We start from the raw sequence: 20,309 nt of genomic DNA on the forward strand, positions 1-20,309 counted from the left end.
CTGGGGCTCTAGCTGCCACTATTTCCACAATAGTGGTGGTGGCAGTTGGGAACGACTGGGGATTTCTAATTACTGGCTGGAGTAGCTGCAATTCCCCCCTCCCAAGTTCCTCTGCACGTCATCCACAAAAAGTCCAATTGCTCGGGCTCTGTGTGGGCCAAATTGAGCATGATCTTCAGGCAACTACACTGACTAGTTGGGACTGAACATACATAAAACAATTAGGGTTGCCAGATGGTTTAACTAAATATACCGAATCCTCCCCCCCCCCCCCGCCAAAAAAAAACCCACCAAGGAAAAAATTCTGTTGAGGGGGGCAAAAAAAGGGGGGGGGAACCAAAGCTGTTGAGCTAAAATAAAATAAAATAAAATAAAATAAAATATATAAAAAAAGGACCCAGAGAGCAAAAAAAAAAAAGAGAATGGTCCCTTTAAGAAAAGCCTTTGAGGCTTTTTGCTGGCGGCCATCTTGTTTTCCTGATCCGAGCCAGAAGACAGCGCCCCTGCGGATCCAGGTAAGCAGGGGATTCGAGAGGCCCAGGGGGTGGGGGGACAGGGGCTGGGTTTAGTTGCTGAGTGTGTGTAGGATTGCCAGGTGTCTGGTATTTTTGCCTCCTGGCAGGGAAAAAAAATCAGAAACTACTGGACATTTTAGGTGTCTGGTATTTTCTGAATTTTTTTTTTTTTTTTTACCAGACAGGAGGCAAAAATACTGAACTGTCCGGGTCAATATCGGACACCTGGCAACCCTAAAACAATGATTACTCTGGGCACCAGGGCAGACTCTTTAGGAGAGCAGACAAAGCTGATCTCCACAAAGTGGTTGGCCATAAACCGGGCAAGAGAACACAGTGAAAGGGATAGACACAGACACTTACAAGTACTACTGCCCTTCCATATTTGCAGTGGAGACCCATTCTATCACGACTCTGCACACATTATGATCGTTAAAAAGAGAGACGGTTCCTTATTTCAGGGTTCTATTCGTGTCTTCTCTCTCAGACACAAAAAGGATCAGGTTTAGATCCAACTGCAACCTGGACTGTGATATTCCTATTGAAGAAACGATTGCTGATTGTCCCCAGGGAGGAGGAAGGGCTCTTTGGATGGCAGAGTAAACTGATGGAGTCCACCAACCTTGCACTGCTACAGACACAAAGAGGAGCATGACAGTGTGTGAACTCTGCACTAGCAGGGCCATAGATGTTGATAGGCAGCTCTGATCTTAGTGAGGGAGTTCCTTGACCTTTTTGCACGGAGCCAGGCTAATAAGGAATGCATTTGGTCATGCAGCATTCACATTTCTTTGTCTACACCAGGGGTGGGCAATAATTTTTGTTGGGGGCGCAATCCAAGATTTTGGAACATGGTCAAGGGTCGCAGTCTTCCAGGGTATTAATGGAGGAGGTGCAGGGCCTGGGATGGAAGCTGGGTGCAGAAGGCAACTTGGGGTAAGGGATTGGGGTGCAGGGTCTGGGAAGGGGTATGGGTTCGGGGGAGGGGCAGTGAGTTTGGCTTTGTGGGGGAAGGGCTGGGGTTCCACTAGCAGGCTTTGGCCAGGAGACTTACCTGGGTGACTCCTGGCCAGCAGCCCAACAGGTTTCTCAGGCAGCCTCCCTGCCTGCCCCGCCCCTCCCCAGGCTGCAGGGGCCATGTGCATTGGTGAATAAGAGCCTGAGGGGAGGGGGAAGTGGTGCTTTGCATGCTGTCTGTTCTTCAAACCGGCAGCTCCTGTTGGCCAGAACCTGGCCAATGGGATTGTGCTGGGGGCGGGGGGAAGCACAGGAAGCCTCTTCCCCTTTCCTCCAGATCAAAGCCGTGAAACACAAACAGCTGGCAACTGCCTTTCTGAGAACCATGCAGGAGGGGATGGCAGGGAATCTCCCTCAGGCTCCCCACTGCATCGGTGGGCCAGAGCCGGTGGCTTGGCGGGCTGGATCCAGCCCATGGGCAACATTTTGCCCAGCCCCGAGTGTGTGTGTATGGATGTGTGTGTGTTTGTAAACATGCTCATAAAATGGTGCATTAAAAATACCTCTTTCATGGAGACAAAAGCGTAAACAGTCTGAAATTGTAATTTGTTAACAAAGCATCAATTGCAAGAAACATTAAGGGTTGCTGTAGTTAGGGAATATCCAACTAATTTGTTCTTTTATTCTGATAATTATAATCAGCAGGCATCCTTGGTTATCAATCTTCTCTAAACCACACAGGGTGTGAGATAATATGACTGCTATGATTGACTACTGTAATTTTTACATATTAGACATCTAAGCATTGGTAGCATGAGTCTGCTAACGAAACACCCATCAAGTATATTCTATCCATTTAAAAATTTTTACTGTATAGCCACAAAATTAATTTCTATTATTAAAGGCAAGACACTCATAACTCACAGAGAAACAAATTACTATGTTCAGGAGGCTGACATTTATAGACACTATAAATAATAGACACTTTAACTACTTACGCTCAACAATCTGTTGCACCTGGTATTTAGCTGTGACACTCTGAGAACCTTAACTCTAAGCCCTGGAGAAGAGCTCTGTGTTGCTCGAAAGTTTGTCTCTGGTCAGAAGTGGGGCCAATAAAAGATCTCACACACCTTGTCCCACTATAAATATTCCTATAGGAACGACACTGTCCAGCATTTAAAAAATAATACAGAGGCAGTGATTCTCTATTGAAAAGGGAAGATATGAAAAGATGCGGAATGCGTTTTAAGGGCAATATTTAAAAATCCAAAGCATCTTTTAAAATAATGGGATAATTAAAGTAATGCAATGTAACAAATTAGGATGTAAGTGAATCAAGTAAGTGATTCCAATTAATCTATTACATTAATTGATTAATAATCACATGAAAAAGCAAAGGTGGTGCAAGTCAAAACCACTTACATGCCATAAATAAAAAGACACCAATCCTGACATGCAAAGGAACGTTACAGAGCATGGGTAAAGGAGTCTATTCTCCATTCAGTACTCATGACAATCCCATTAGTTTAAATAAGAGTTAGCTTAAAACTCTGAGAAGAGAAGATATCCCACCAAATGTTAGAGATGGATTCAAATCTAAATCCAGAATCTTTTCAGTAAGGAAATAGTTTAATAGTTTTTTGTTCCTATCATCAGTAATGTTGGCACTCTCATTTAAAAAATCAAAGCGATGGAATATGGTGTCTCACTAAAAGCAGGTAGCAGCAAAAAGTCATTAGACAACCCGTCACCACTGTAAGTTATCCCCTCTGTTAATACAACAGGAACAGAGACATGGAAGTCTAAGGCGATAGTTATTTCAACACAAACTTTAATGAACACTAGAACCTAAGGAGATATCTACAGTGAATTAAAGACAACACACAATTTCACTCCTTTCTCTGATTGGGAATAAGCTGTATTTCTACAGATTAAAAAAAACAAACTAAACCAAAAAAGCCAAGCCGAAAGACCGACTTTGCGTTCTGCTATTTGGTTAAACATAGCAGAGAGAACCACATTCTGTTACTCTTTGACAAGAGCATGTTCTGTTTAAATCTGATCCTAAACCAAGCTTTAATTGAAGGTTTTATATTCTGGAGGTCATCTGTTCGTGGTCCTTGGTTTCGTACTGCAGCATCCCATTGAAAAATACCATGGAACGATTTCTAAAGCAGGAGAAAGGAGGGCAAACGGATTGTTTGAGCCCAGTGGAAGATAAGTGCACAAGATTAGCTTTCTGCACTACACAGTCGGCCTGTGGATAGAAAAGTTTCCACACAGCAGGGTGCAGCCGTCATGATCCAGAGATTGCAAATGCCTGTTGGCAGAACAGAGGCAAGCAGAAGCAGAGAGACACCTTTCATTCCAGGAACGGTCAGTTTCAGTCGTCAGAGTCTACCTCTCCGACACATGCATGTGAACATCACTGCACACCAGCTATGCTCAGCACAGTCTTTCTAAATGGATCAGCCTGAAACACGTCTAATGGATAATCACTAACAGTGCACAGCGATGTGAACAAGAGAGCCAAAACCCACACTCCTCTGGGGATGAACAGGAGTTGCATTTGTCTGAGGTATATGGGAGCAAGCCTTTCGAGGACTTTGCAAAAATTCAGATTCTGAGCTCTCAGGAGTCGGGCCAAAGTAACTCTGCAGTGTTTGTACCATCAGTATTTTCCCCTGAATCAAAAGAACTTCTGAAGTCTCGCAACTAAATGAAAGGCTTCGATAGGTGTTCTTTTGCTCAACATTCTGGAATATGAGGCCACTTATGTAGGAGATAAAATATAGCTTTAGGAGTTAAGTTTCTAAAAAAATCTTTAGACATTTGTTTTAATACTAAAACATTTCCTTATTAGATCAATTCCAAACAAAGAAACTAAATTAAGATATAGCTGCAAATATTAAGCACTCAGAAGTCAAGAAACACCAAAGTTTCACGTTTATTTAGATACCTAAGGGTATGTCTACACTGCAATGCTATTTCGGGATATCGGGGTATCTCGAAATAGCTATCCCACGTCTTCATGGGAAGCCCATTATTTCGGGCTCGCTATTCTGACATCCTTGTAAACCTCATTCTATGAGGAAGAAGGGACATTTTGGAATAGCGTTTTATTTTGAAATTTGGTGCTGTACAGATAGAACCAAATGACAAAATGGCATCAAAATAATCTTATTTTGAGTTACGGTGCAGTGTAGACGCATCCTAATGGTGTGGGCTGGAAAATATCCCCTCCCCTTTCCACTTTTGTCAAACATATTTTGCTGTTTTGACAAAAGTGAAAAAAACAACAACATGATTTGCTGGGAATTTTCTCAGGAAAATTCCATAAAAGGGCTCGATTGATTCAAAACCTAGTTTTTCCAACCAAAAAATGTTTTCAATTCATAATTTTGGATGAGCCCTCATGTTTAAGTGTAGGCGCCCGCGTCTGAAAATGTTAGTCAGAGAGAGAAATGCTGGAGATCTGTTTAGTGCTTTGTGCTTAATGACCCAAATGCTAGTTGAGATATTAAGCACATCTCAGGATTTGCTGTTTAAACACTTCGGAGGGCAAGCTCTCATCTTTCCCAGGCCTGTCTTTGAATGATTTTCTCTGCAACTATACACACTAAAGGGAAGCAGAGATGTTTTCAATCTGCAGAGAGGCACCTTTGAACACTAACTTTTGACCGCAGGATCTCAAGCTATTTCTTAGAGCTGTATTAACAGTGTATCTTCTCTTCGAACCGTTTAGAAGTTCACAGATCACAGGGCCTGCAGGTAGGGTTGCCAACTTTCTCACTGCGGGAAACTGAATACCCTTGCCACACCTCCACTTCTCCCCTTCCCCAAGGCCATGCTCTGAAGCCCCACCCCCGCTCCCTCCAGCCTCCCTCCCTCCCTCTCCCACACCCTCACTCACTTGCACTGGGCTGGAATGCTGGAGGGGTGAGGGCTTCTGGGTGTGCCAGAAATGAGGGGTTCAGGGTGCAGAAGGAGGCTCCAGCTGGAATGTGGGAGGGGGTCAGAGCTCCAGACAGAGGTGTGGGTGTGGGTTAGGCTGGACAAGGGTTTTGGGGTGTAGGAGAGGGCTCCAGGCTGAGGCGGAGGTTGGGGTACCAGCTCTGGATTGGGAAGGCAGGCTCTGGGCTGGGGCCAGATATGAGGGGTTCAGGGTGCAGGAAGGGACACCAAGCTGGGACAGGAAGTTCAGGGGTGCAGGCACAAGGAAGGAGTTTGGGTGTGGGAGGGGGCATGGGCTTCAGATAGGGTTGCCAGGTGTCCGGTATTTTCTGATTTTTTTTCCCCTGCCAGTAGACGAAAACACCGGACTCCTGGCAACCCTGCACACACTTAGCAACTGGGCCCAGCCCCCGGGTCCCTTCCTGCCCCCCCCCCCAAGCCCACTGGACCTCCCGCTTACCTGGATCTGCAGGGAAGCTGTCTTCTGGCTCGATCAGGAAAACAAGATGGCCACCGGCAAAAAGCTTCAAAGGCTTTTTTTAAAGGGGCCATGCTGTTTTTTAAATGTATTTATTTATTTGCTCAACAACTTTGGTCTCCCCCTTTTTTTTCCTCAACAGAATTGCCCCCCCTTTTTGGGGGGAGGGGAGGTTGGTATTTTTAGTTAAACCATCTGGCAACCCTAGCTTCAGTCAGGCCAATGGGACCTGCGAAGCCAGCGCTTAGGGTGGGGGCAGCAGATGGAGGCCTCTGGCTGTACCTCTGCCTAGGAGTGGAAGGGATACGTCACCGTCTCTGGGGAGCTGCATGAGGCCAGGTAGGGAGCCTGCCAGTCCCAGCACCAGGACTTTTAATGGCTGGTCAGTGGTGCTGCCTGGTGCCACCCCCGTGCCGTTTCCGGGGTGAACCCCGAACAACGGACACCCCTCCTCTTGCTGCCTGGCTCCCTGCTCCACTTGCTGGCTTTGGGGAATCCCATTCACAGGGGCCTGACTCCGTGCACCGCGTAGGGTAATTCTTCCAGGCTGCAGGGGGGGCTGAAAGTTAGGCCTTGCAAACCATGCGCAGCCTCTCAGCCCCCCTTGGGAGCCTCACCTTTGTGCCTAGCTTCACCTTTGGGGACCTGACAGACCCCTTCATCCCTGGACGATACTTGCACGACTCGTCCTTACAGGGGTATTTGAAAAGCAAAGGAATTCTGAACACGGTTCTAAAAACGGTTTTTTATTGGACCGTCTCTACTTGTTCAGCCACTTGTGACATAACCACTAATCACGGCTGTTTTCTTTTTCAATGGTAAAGCACATTTAGACACCTTCCTTGTGGAAATAAGAACCCTGTTACCTCCTCCTGAATTTCGGTGCTATCGAATATTTAACGGGTGCTTTGGGATTCAGTATTGTGTCTTCTCACAGCGGTAATCAAGGGCTGAAGTACTCTCCACAATAATGAATCTACTGTACGCTTGGAAGATGAATATTTCAAATGTAAAAGCAATATGTTTGTTTTGAACACATTTCAGTTTGGCTTTAATAAAGCAAGTAGTGAAGTGTGCAATGAATTACAGTGTGATACGGTTTTTTTTTTTTTTTTTTTAAAGAGCAGTGCAATTTGGCTGAATGCATTTAACCCGTGTAACTATTCATTTGAAATGGGACTTGTGCGTATGCCTTATATAAACTAATACGGGGCTGGCTCAAGGGCTGCTAAGGGGATTTGTGGCCTGTCACTTCCTGGTTACCAGGTCACCCCCTGGCTCGTACCACAGTAACTTAGGCCAGGGTCCCCAAAGCACATAAGCATTAGGTTAACCCGTATCTCAGGGGTGGGGAACCTAAGGCCCGGGGGCTGGATGCAGCCCCTGGCTTGTCTGGATCCAGCCCTTGAAGCTCAGAGCTTCCCCCACCATTGGGTAGAATTACCAGGTAGGGTTACCAGGTATTCAGAAAAAATACTGGACATTCCTGATGGAGAGTGGGGGAGAGAGGGACCAGCCGGGAGGGGAGGGGGGCTGGCTGGGAGGAGCAGGGGGGTGGGAAGCAGGGCTGGTGGGTGGGTGGGGGCAGCGGGGCTGGCTGGGGGAGATTGGGGGGGGGAGTGGCCAGCAGGAAGCAGGGCTGGTCAGGGGAGGGGAGCAGCAGGGCTGGCCAGGGTAGATCGGGAGGAGGAGAACCGGCTGGCAGGAAGCAGGGCTTGCAGGGAGAGGGTTGGGGGGAGCGGGGCTGGTTGGGGATGGGTGGGGAGGAGGAGAGAATTGGCCAGCGGGAAGCAGGGCTGGTTCGCGGGCAGCGGGGCTGGCCAGGAGTGATCGGGGGGGGAGGGGTGGCCAGCGGTTAGCAGGGCTGGTCGGGGGAGAGGGGTCGGGGGCAACGGGGCTGGCTGGGGGAGATCAGGGAGGGGGTGGCCAGCGGGAAGCAGGGCTGGCCGGGGGAGGGGGACAGCAGGGCTGGCCAGGGGAGATCAGGAGGAGGAGAACCGGCCGGCAGGAAGCAGGGCTGGCCGGGAGGGGGTCCGAGGGAGTGGGGCTGTCTGGAGGGAGGGGCGGGGGGAGAGAATCGGCCGGTGGGAAGCGGGACTGACCCAGGCACACACAGATCCCAGGGCCCATCCCACGCATGGTCCCGGTGAAGCACGAGCGAGTCCAGCTACCGCTCCACAACACCCCTGACCGGCGCAACCAGAGGCTCCCAACACCGATCGTACCCCGCCTCCCAGCCACTCCCCCAGCCCCCACCAGGCTTCCGTCGGGCGCCCAGCTGGAAAACCAGAAAATAACGGACACTGCACATGTCTGGTATTTTCTGAATTTTTTTACCGGACAGAGACCCAAAAACCGGACTGTCCGGTGGAATGCCGGGCACCTGGCAACCCTGCATTGGGGAGCCCACACTGGTGCTCCCTGCTTTCCCCCCACAGAGCTTGGGCGCAGAAAATCTACAAGCCTAGGCCTCTCCAAGGCTCTGGTGTGTGGGGGGGATATGGGGAGGGTCTTCCTCCTTCCTCAGGGGCTGCCGCAGTGAAAGTTGTGTGAAGCTCCCAATTTTTCTGTGGGCCAGCGGCCCCTGATTCAGAAAAGGTTCCTCACCCCTGATAGTTTCATTTCAATGAAGCCTGCCCTGAACCACTGCACTGAATGGAGACCTAGCAGAGGTTGATACCTGGTCTGTACTGCAGAGCTAGGTCGAGGTCAACTGCCTTGTGTCAGCCTCCCTCCGTAAGCATCTGCGCTTACACTCCACGCCTGCTGATGTAATCCCCCCACGAGGTCAACTCACTAACTCCACCTCCTCGAGCGGCACAGAGCAAACACAACGTGGTGAGGTCGCTGGTGTGTCGGTGTCACCCCCCCCCCCCCGAGACTCTACCTGGTACAGTGCTCCAGGTGAGGATACGCACTGCTGACCCACGGCTGGGGGTGCAGACATGCACAAGCGATGTGATCCATCGCTGCAGCGGCTCCATGCGGACACAAGGTAGGTCGACTTTGTAAACATGCCCTGCGATAGCCACCGCCGCCAAACAGCGGAAGAATCCTATTTCAGATGTGAAACATCCTGGTCTCACTCCAGATCCTAGTGGTAGACTATTGCACACATCATAAAACAATCTCCATCCAGTCGGCCGAGGTGGGTGTGGGAATATCGTTTATTGGATTAACTTCTGCTGGAGAGAGAGACGTTTTCCAGCCACAGAAAACTCTTTGCCAAGTCTGGCAAAGGTACTGGGAGCTTCACAGCTAAATACAAGGTAGAACAAATTGTACAGGGCAAGCAGTTAGCAGATACTGTAGGGGACGGTTGAAGATGGAGAGGCCTGTAAGCACCTCTGCAGACAGTGGATAAAAAAAGGGGGAAGTAGTGGGTTACAGATTCTTGAAATATACAGTAAATTGCTCACACTTTTTTGAACAGAAGGATAATAGAGAAATGGAAAAGCTTCTTTTACTAGCAGTACTTTCGCTTTGAAATCATGATAGGGCGATAGGCAGAATGACCCAAATAGCAACGTAAGAGAGATACCCAGTACATAATGGTTTTAAAACACACCTTCCCTTCCCTCCTGCCCCAGGGCCTAGGCTTCTAATCATCACTGAATGCCCTTTTTAATATATCTGATTAACTCAGCACATTATCCTACAATAAGCTTGTTAACAGATGATTTAAAATAGAAGCAGAAAATAGCCCTGCTACAGTCATAACAGGTCCGGCCTGTACACAGCAGAGCCCACTGCCTCTGAGGGCCCCCACACATCCCTTTTGAATAGGGAAAAGTTATTTACTTGTTCCCATAGTATAAGAACTACGGGCCACCAAATGAAATGAATGGGCAGCAGATTTAAAACAAAGAAAAGGAAGGTCTTCCTCACACAGTGCATAGTCAACCTGTGGAACTCCTTGCCTGAGGAGGTTGTCAGGGCTAGGAATATAACACGGTTTAAAAGAGAACTAGATAAATGCATGGAGGTTAAGTCCATTAGCGGCTATTAGCCAGGATGTGTAAGGAACGGTGTCCCTAGTCTCTCTCAGGAGGTGGAGATGGATGGCAGGAGAGAGATTACCTGGCTGGTTCACTCCCTCTGGGGCACCTGGCATTGGCCGCTGTCGGCAGACAGGATACTGGTCTGGACAGACCTTTGGTCTGACCCAGTGTGGCCGTTCTTATGTTCTTTGCTGCCTCAGCAGTTTACACATTTACAAAACTAAATGTTTGCTAACATCCCTAGTCTGCTTCCTATGCATGCAAGGAGATGAACTGGCTCATCTGTAATGAATGATAAAATGAGTTCCGACTCCTACGAGAGGCACAGAGCCAGCTCATTCATGGGAGAGTAAACTGGATTCACTCCTGCCTTGCGCATCGCCGACAAGCTGCTAGGGTGAAATCTGATCAAGGCTGAACAGGGCATAAGTCAGACTTCAATGGCACACAGGCCTCATGCTGGCCCTCGGCATGGGGTGGGGGGGAAGATTTCAAATAAAATGCACAATATTGTCATTCAGATCCCGGTTGGAGAGCACAGTCGGGCAGTCAGAAAAATAAATACTGCTTTCCTTTGTACACTGAAACCATCTGAGATGGAGCCCTTGAGAAACAATCAACATGGAACTCCCCGTGGTAGCATTTTTAGAGAATCATTTTTTTGAGTAGTATAACCAAAATCAGGAACAAACCCAGATTAACACCTATGAATACATGCTGCTTGCACCTGCATGACTTTCTCATTCAACTTAACCTTGTAGTTTTATTCACTCTTGAGGTCAACTGCCCTGACAACATTTAAAATAAAATAAATTAAGGCTAGAGATGAGTTTCAGAAAGCAATGAAACAAATACAGACGTCACCAGCACTCATTACAACCAAGCTGTAATTGCTTCAATTTAGTCAACTTCTGATCCAATACACTATACTTGGAAAGTGCCCTTGAAACATAATGAATTCAATAAGGAAAATTCTTATATGGTCTAACTTAAATTATTAAAAAGGCGGAAAAGAAAGGTTCTTAATTATTTAATATTTCACCAATAATTATATAGCTCAGTATAATATTCACTTACTGGGGAACCTGAACGCAGAAGGAACATTTGTGAATATCAGTCAAGCACAAAACACCTGCCAGACCATAAATTCAGAGCGCTACACACACACATCCAGTGCAACACTGCATTCAAACCTTAGGAATAATTCAAGTTTTCAATTAATGGCAAACTCTAGCAAATCAATTACATAATACAATATTTATGTAGCAAAACAGGCCCTGCTTAATTTCCTTTTTGTATGTAAAAAACAAACTTTGTTCCATAATTAATCCAACAGTTACAAACATTCCTAGGTAGTGAAGAGTGAGAAGGGTCTATTTACCACACAAAAACCAAGTGTCTACAAAATTGAAAGCTATGGCTCTAAGATCTCAAGGAGAAGAAGTCGACCGGCGCATCCTGGAATTTTCTGGGCAGAAATTAAAGAACCGTTCTTCAAGGTGATTTTAAAGTTATTGAAAACATCAATATGAGGCATCAATATGAGGAAGGTTATTTGCATAATGCCCTCAAAGAGTGATTCTTAAGAGACGTATTCAGCACCTAGTAGGAAAGAGGGAAGCCTTCTCGTCTCTCTCTTTTTGGGGGGGGGGGGAGGGGCTGGTCTAAGTCAGGATTCACTAGCTCCCACTCCGTGATAACCTCAGCATGCAATGTGCAGCTAGATTATGACCACAATGGAAGTGCAGTGGAGCAGAGAAGCAGTCTTCAGAGAGCCAGAGGTGTTTCATATTTAGACATGCATCATGGTTTGCAAAGGTTAATTACTATTTACTCCTCCTAGGGGATAACTATTTTAACTTTACAGCTGTTTATTTTGTTTTAAGTCAGATTGCAAAGGTCGTTAGAGGCTTTTTCCTTCTCTTCTTTGAACCGTGGAAATACAGAAATTCCGTATTTCACCGTTTCCCTCTCCCCTAACCTCTAACCCTCCAATGACTTACTGAAGTGCCTCTGTAACCCATTGGTCAGCATGCCTCATGCGTCCCTAATCCACAGCGGACACAAATCTGGTCCAGCCGACAGCTGTGCACTATTCTTTAGTTCAAGACACATGCTTTGAGCTCTAGAGTCTCCACGGTTCAGTCCCTTGTGTTGGCCAAGACAGCAGCTGTCATGCTTAACACTGAAGTCCACGTGGCTGCTCCAGCTGTGGAGAATTTAACACAAGTTTAAATCTTCGCAGGATCAGGGCCTGGACAATTCGACTGTGAAATGCTGAGGGAGATTAGAGAGGCTATAAAATAAAAATCTCAATAATAGTGGGGGATTTCAACTGTCCCCATTTTGACTGGATACACGTCACCTCAGGATGGGAAGCAAGGAAGTTTGTTGACACTTTAAACGACTGCATCTTGGAGCAGCTGGTTCTGCAACCCACAAAGGGAGAGGCAAGTCTTGATTCAGTCCTAAGTGGAGCACAAGCTCTGGTCCAAGAGGTGAATATAACCGGACCCCTTGGAAGTAGTGACCGTAATCTAATTAAAATGAACATCCCGGTGTCAGGAAAAACACCACAGCTGCCCAACACGGTAGCATCTAATTTCAGAAAGAGGAGTTATACAAATTGCTAAACAAAACAGTCACCAGGACCCAATGGCATGCACCCAAGAGTTCTGAAAGAACTCAAATGGGAAATTGCAGAACTATCAGGTGGTTTGTAAGCTATCCTTTAAATCAGCTTTTGTACCTAATGATTAGAGAATAGCTAATGTGACACCAGTTTTGAAAAAGGGCTCTAGAGGTGATCCTGGCAATTACAGGCTGGTAAATTTAACCACAGTACTGGGCAAATTGGTTGAAACTATAGTTACGAACAGAATTGTCAGTCACCCAGATGAACATAATTTGTTGGGGGAAAAAGTCAACAAGGTTTCTATAAAGCAAATCATGTTTATTAATCTACTAGAGCTTCTTGGGAAGGGAGGTGGGGGTCCAACACGCATGTGGAAAACGGGGATTCAGTAGATATAATGTATTTTGATTTCCAGAAAGCCTTTGACCAGGACTCTCACCAAAGGCTCTTAGCAAAGTAATCTATCATTGGATAAGAGAGAACATCCTCTCACAGACCAGTAATGGGTTAAAAGATAGGATACGAAAGGTAGAAATGAATGGCCAGTTTTCAGAATGGAAAGAGGTAACTAGTGGTGTCCTGCAGGGCTCCATACGGAGACCAATCCTATTCAACATATTGATACGTGATCGGGAGAAAGGGGTAAACCGCGAGGTGTCAAAATTTGCCGATGAAACTGAACTGCTCAAGATAGTAAGAACATAAGTGAAGTCCAAAGCAGACTGAAGAACTTCAGAGGGATCTCACTAAACTAGGTGACAGAGCAACAAAATGGAAGATGAATTTTTTGTTGATTAATGCATATTGTCAAGTATCAGAGGGGTAGCCGTGTTAGTCTGAATCTGTAAAAGCGGCGAGGAGTCCTGTGGCACCTTATAGACTAACTGAAGTGTAAGAGCATAAGCTTTCGTGGGCAAAGACCCACTTCGTCAGATGCATGTCAAAGGTTAATTACTATTTACTCCTCCTAGGGGATAACTAGTTTAACATCTGACAAAGTGGGTCTTTGCCTACGAAAGCTTATGCTCCTACACTTCAGTTAGTCTATAAGGTGCCAAAGGACTCCTTGCCGCTAATGCATATTGGTAAGTATAATCCCAACTATACATATAAAATGATGAGGACTAAATTAGCTGTTACCCCACTCAAGAGAGAGATCTTGGAGTCACTATAGATAATTCTCTGGAAACATCCACTCAATGTGAAGTGAAAAAGCAAACAGAATGTTAGGTATCATTAAGAAAGGGATGAGAAAGAGAGTATCTTATTGCTCCAACATAAATCCATGGTACGCTCACATCTTGAATACTGTGGTCATCTTATCTCAAAAAAGATATCTTGGAACTGGAAAACGTTCAGAAAAGAACAACAAAAATGATTAGAGGGTTGGAAAGGCTGCCATATGAGGAGAGATTAAAAAGACTGGGACTTCTTTATTTAGAAAAGAGGAGACTAAGAGAGGGGGGAATATGATAGAGGTTTGTAAAATGACTGAAGAAAGTAAATAAGCAAAAGTTACTTACTTGCTCCCATAAGAAAAATACTAGGGGTCACCAAATGAAATTAATAGGTAGCAAGTTTATAACAAACAAAAGGAACTATTTCTCTACGCAGTACACTATCAACCTGTGGAACTCCTTGCCAGAGGATGTTGTGAAGGCCAGATCTTTAACAGAGTTAAAAAATGAGCTAGATATATTTATGGAGGATAGGTCCATCAATGGCTATTACCCAGGATGGGCAGGAAAGGTGTCTCTTGCTTCTGTTTGTCAGAGGCTGAAAATGGGCAGCAGGAAATGGGTCACTTGATGATTCCCTGTTCTGTTCATTCCCCCTGGGGAACCTGGCATTGGCCAATGTCTGAAGATAGGATATTGGGCTGGCTGGACTATCGGACTGTCCCAGTATGGCCATTCTTATGCTCTTATCTTTGGTTGTTTCACATCGTTCATTTGATACTACTCTATTTGTGACACCTCAATGGTGTTGCTTCAACACACTCACCCCAATTTATCCTCCAATCAGAAAAGGATAGCCTCTCTTCTGATGTAAAGTGGCAAAAAAGTGCACCCGACTGAACACCACTTCAATCTCATTTAACCCACCAACCAGCATATGCAGCAGTCTCTGAAAAGGATGGCAGATCTCAAGTGTTATGAGCCAGCAAATGAACTAACAGGACATTTATGTTCATCAGACTATATTTTTTAAGAAAAGGAATGCAGAAATTCCCAACCTGTTACCCCGAGACTGCTACAGAAAAACCGACTGGAGTTATTGATTCATCTGCTGGCTAATTATGTCTGAATTTCAATTTTTCTACAAACAAACGCGTGTTTACATCAGTCTGTTAACATGCTGAGAACCTGAGCAATGCGCTTCAGCAGCAAAGTAAGTTCCATGATAAATGTGATCTCCAATCTGTGCACCAGTCAAGTAGGTATAAAATCAGAATAATTCATGCACAAATTTTCATTATGTTTCTAAGCATACTTATTTACATTTTAAATCACACATTAGACAATATGAAATATCTTTCATGTAGACAGGTGTGAGCGAGAAAACAGATGCACCCATTAAGTAAGAAACAAGTCAATGAAGACAATGAATGAAAAAGAGCCGGCGAACTCTCGGTTTTAGTACTGGAACTGCTGTGGGACTTACTTGAAAAAACACAGCCATGGCTCCTATTATCCGGTTTTCTAAAATTGCTGCTCCAAAACTGTCAAAGTCATCAGGATTGTAGAAGTAAATCTGCATCTGTAAAAATTAAAAAACACAAGTGAATCAATTGGCTAGTGGTGTAACTTTTAACTCGAGTGGCATGCAGTGCTACCCTTTGATCAATTGTTACAACTCGGAGACAGACAATATCACAGAGCAGAATTCCTTTAACTAGCATTTTGATGAACAGTATGGCTGCTATACCGGGACAGTGACCAGGGAACAGATTCAATGCAATGAATTTTAATAACAAACCAATGGCTAAACAGCGCATCCAGCCTGTTTAGATGGCAAACCCAAGTTTTCTGCCAGCATGCTCACATTCCCTTTTTCATTACAGGCTTTTCTCCAGTTCTATTACAGCGGCTATGCAAGTTTATCTTGAAAATCTTTAAGGTTTTTTTTTAAGCAGCATTTTAATGCAGCGCATTACTTTTCTTTATTTCTAAAGCAATTCATGAGATTCAAATAAAGGAGTATCAGTATCAATGCATTTTTATGAGCCTCTGATAAAAAGGACTGTCAGCTGGTGCTGCACTTTTCCCTGATTTTAGTTAAACATCAACCAATTTTGCCTCAAGGGCTCTGGCAACAGAAGAATTCTGACTGAAGAGCATCTGCACACCTACTCATGCACAATCATTGGCACATTAGTTACAGTGTGTTCCAGTGGTGCGGGCACTGCATGATGAATCAAAAGACTTTGGTTCGATTCCTGGTTTTGCCACTGGCCAGCTGGATAACCTTGGGCAAGTCTCTTGACTTTTTCCTTTGCCTTAGACTGAAAGCGCTTCAAAGCGGAGACAGTCTCTTACAATGCATCTGTACAGTGCCCAATTCTGTCAGCCCCTAATCCCAAGGGGTCACAGGTAATGTATGTGCTTGTTCTGACATTGTTTCTGTCTCCGATGGTTCTGACAAAGGGCTTGTGCTCTTCTGAGATTGCGCAGTGGAACAAATCCTACCATTGCTTCTGTAGACATATCAGTGCTCTCCCCCGCTTTCCACAGCTTCTGCACGTGGCATGCTGCCTCAACTGGCAGGCTGTTACTACAAACACGTCAAAAGCTCATTTAGCCTCCTCAAAGTGAAAAATAAGTCTTAATTATCTTCCTGGGATAGCTACCAGCCATGTGGAGTGAGTCCCAGATTTCTGGCAGCGTGCACTGGTCGTAAAGGTGCAAAACTATAGCAGCACCTGCACACCTAACGACACATTAGCATAGGGAGAAAAGAAGAGGCCCAGAAGATCAATCCGTAACAGTGGAAATAAAGAAAACTACCATTCAGATGCTTCAGAACAACTGCAAAAATCCACAGGAAAATACCCTCGCCTGGAGTGACGGGAGGTGGGTTTTTTCCCTTCCCAGACCTCGAATAGCAATGTATTTACAGAGCTCAGAGATTCTGGCAGTCTCTCACACATGTAGGGCCTCCAGGTTTGGCCAGTTTTTGACATGAACCAATTGACTAAGAAACAGCCATTCATTGATACTGAAATTAAAAACAATTCATTTTAGGTTGAACGGCTTAAGGTTCATTTAACTGATACAGGCTGCCGCTCACTCGATGATAGTAAATTACATTTTACTTCCTCTTAAACCAGACTATAATTGGGTATTCCTCCCGCAAAAATATTTTAATATATGGGCCTCATCAGAGTTTATGAAGGAAAGTTTCATTCGGCGAGTTAGGATATTTGCCAAAATCATTATACAGCAGGCCATAATATTTGAAGAAAATTAACTTTTTAAATAGACTTTTGGATAATAGTGCAAATGGCTTTGGTAGAACGGTCGTGTGGAGAGCCTCCATCTCAGCTCTGCAATTGCAGCATCTAATCAACAGTATATACCTGCCCTGATTACCACATGTGTGGAAACATTTTCATGGCGCTCCCCTGATGTCTTTCCACAGAGGGGGGTGCTCTTAACGGCATCACTCAAATCAAGGGGAATTGTATTGTATGAGAAAGTATTTTCATTTGTCACATACTAACAGGCCTACATGATCCTCCAGCTGGAAGGAATTTAGGAGTAGAGTCTGCCAAGAAATTTAGCTTGTGCCTGCATCACACAAAAGCAGTGTGAAGAGGAAAATAACACTGCCGGAGTAAGTACTCAAAAGTCCAGTTCAGATTACAGTTGAAACCTTTTGGCTGTGTCTACACTGGGCCACTTATTCCGGAAAATCAGCCGTTTTTCTGGAATAAGCTGCGAGCTCTCTACACTGGCCCTTGAATTTCCGGAAAAGCAACGATGCTCTACTGTACAAAATCAGCCGCTATTCCGGAAAAACTATTCTGCTCCCGCTCGGGCATAAGTCCTTATTCCGGAACACTGTTCCAGAAAAGGGCCAGTGTAGACAGCCCAGTAGTCTTTTCCGGAAAAAAGCCCCGATCGCGAAAATGGCGATCGGGGCGCTTTTCCGGAAAAGCACGTCTACATTGGCCACAGACGCTTTTCCGGAAGCTGGTCGGGCGGCGGGAGTGGGGCTGGTTGGGAGGGGGGGAGAGAATTGGCCAGCGGGGAGCGGGACTGGCCCGGTCACATGCAGATCCCAGGGTGCTGCCTGTCCCGCGCATCGTCCCGGCGAAGCATGAGCAAGTCCGGCTACAGCTCCACAACGCGCTTGAACAGCGCTCAGGAGCACGGCCAGGGCTTCTCCTCCTCCCCAAGGCGTCACTCCTACGTCAGGCGCAACCAGAGGCTCCCAGCACCGATCGCAGTCCCGCCTCTCAGCCACTCCCTCCGCCCGCGCCAGGCTTCCATTGGGTGCCCAGCCAGAAAACACCGGACATTGCACATGTCTGGTATTTTCTGAATTTTTTTTACAGGGCAGAGGGCCCAAAAACCGGACTATCCGGTTAAATACCGGACAGCTGGCAACCCTACCATCACCCTATCAGCTCCACACCACCCAGACCCAACCTGCTCTGAACAGGCTTCAGAAGACGGTTGCGGCTGGCCCCAGGCTCCTTAAAGGACAGGCCTGCCTGGTTCGTGTTCACACACATTATTAGTTCTTAATGCCCATGAAATATAAGGTCTACTATTTCTCCATCCTGATCTCATTCAATACAATCAGCTGCTGATTCCAAAACTCTCTCAAAGTCCAGGGCACCCGCGTAAGCCCTCAAAATAAGCCCCGCTGTTCTCCGGCCTTTCGACACAGCATAACAAGGAAGTGGCTTGCTTTTAATTTCTGCTGGTCGCTGTCTTTTTGCTCTGCTTTCAAGACAGAGGAGCTATCGCTAGACATCTCCCTGCCACTGGTCAGGGCTGCAGAGGAGGAGGAGGAGGAGGCATTCACCTCACACAGCGCATATGAAAGTCAAACCAAGATGAGCATGAAATGGCACCCAAAAGGTCCAAGAGAATTGAAAGTGATTGTGGAACCCAAGCAAGGAGACTTCTCCACAGCCGGATGCAAGTGTTTTTACACAATCGTTGAGAGGTTTTAAAGGAGGCTGCGAATGCTATTGCCCCCTTGCAACCTCCCAGGACAAATTACTTAGATTAAAAATCAGCAACAGCTTCATTGCAGTGTCACAGAGGTAGAATAAAAAAATGTTCAGTGGTACCAAGGAATGCCAGCTTGTGGATGAAGATCATCATAATTAGCTTCCTCCTCATTCCCTTCCCTGGCTATACAGAACTAACATGCAATTTAAAGTGGGGGGGAGGGGGGGGATAAAATAAAAAAAGCTTTGTAGGCCAGCCAATTTTCTGGTGACTCAGCCAGTTAGGTGCAAAGGCAACAGTTATGTGGGATTTTTTACATGCTGTGTTAGCGACTCAGAACATTTTTAGAAGAATAGAACGCAAAGGGATTGCGTGTAGACAGCAACTTTGCACAGAACATTGAAATACAAATTCTGAAATATTTGCTTTATAAAGTGGAGTTAATCACGGAATATACGAACCCTTAATTATTACCTTTTGCTGCTTGTCCTCCAAGAAGGAATTATTCTCCACCCCGCTACAGCTGGATTTAAAATGGCTCGCACAAAAAATAAATTGTATGCTAAGCCTCTGAATCATACATGATTTTGTAGTTGTTATTGAAAGCTGGCATGCAGCTAATTTATTCTGCTTTAAATATGTGCACAGATTTGGAGGGAATGGGCTGATGTCATCCATTTGATTAGACATATAAATTAGCTAGGGCCATGTTCTAATCTTGATTGCAGCAGTGTAAATCCAGAATAATTCTACTGCAGTTAGTGGAATTACCTCAGATTTACACTGCTAATCAAGATTGGAATTTGGTCGCTGGATTTATTAGTCTTCTTAATATATGTAAAACTTCTGGTTTGTAGCATGGTCTGTGAGGGGAGAAGGATTATATGATTTTTTTCCCCCCAATACCTTTATAAGGACTTGATGTATTCAAACAGAACTGACAGAAGGAAGTAAACTGGGCACATGCGCATCTTCGTGTTAAGATAAGAAACTGATAGGCACTGATGTTTATTGTTAACAAAAGTCATTCACTGTCTATGGGTATGTCTACACTAGCCCCCAGTTCGAACTAGGAAGGCTAATGTAGGCATTCGAAGTTGCAAATGAAGCCCGGGATTTAAATATCCCAGGCTTCATTTGCATCTTCCCGGGCGCCGACATTTTTAAAAGTCCCTTAGTCCGAACTCCGTGCCTGCGGCTACACGCGGCACAGAGTAGGTAGTTAGAATTAGGATCTCTAATTCGAACTACCGTTACTCCTCGTATTCAGATTAGACCCAAACAGCTCAGCTCCCAGTTCTGGCACCCAGGGGAGTGTGGACAGATTACGTTATGGGCTAGGAGGAGTGCAACATAAAATGTAGGGGCACCACTCCCCTATGGGCACTGAGGAAGATACACGATTTGGCCTACATTTTGCAAGACGTCACCCTAGATGATTGTAATGGGCCCTTCTGACCCCAATCCTACAAGATACTCAGCAGTCCAGCAAGTATGTCAACATGTGAGCAGTCCTACTAAGATTGCCAGTTGGTTTAACCAAAAATAGTGAATCCCCTCCCCCACACACATACACAC

At 45.7% G+C, this 20,309-nt stretch overlaps 1 protein-coding gene across 5 annotated transcripts in view; it reads right to left on the reverse strand.

Moving 5' to 3' along the window:
- Positions 1-20,309, reverse strand: part of PTPRG (protein tyrosine phosphatase receptor type G) — a 659,416-nt gene that overhangs the window by 227,098 nt on the left and 412,009 nt on the right. For all 5 annotated transcript variants that reach the window (XM_075938464.2, XM_075938462.2, XM_075938461.2 and 2 more), the window contains exon 5: positions 15,208-15,303. In XM_075938464.2, coding sequence (XP_075794579.2) covers positions 15,208-15,303 — 96 coding nt within the window. The remainder of the gene's footprint in view (positions 1-15,207; positions 15,304-20,309) is intronic.

Source organism: Pelodiscus sinensis, chromosome 11 (genome assembly GCF_052426305.1).
Source record: "Pelodiscus sinensis isolate ZL-2025 chromosome 11, ASM5242630v1, whole genome shotgun sequence".
Lineage (NCBI taxonomy): Eukaryota > Metazoa > Chordata > Testudines > Trionychidae > Pelodiscus > Pelodiscus sinensis.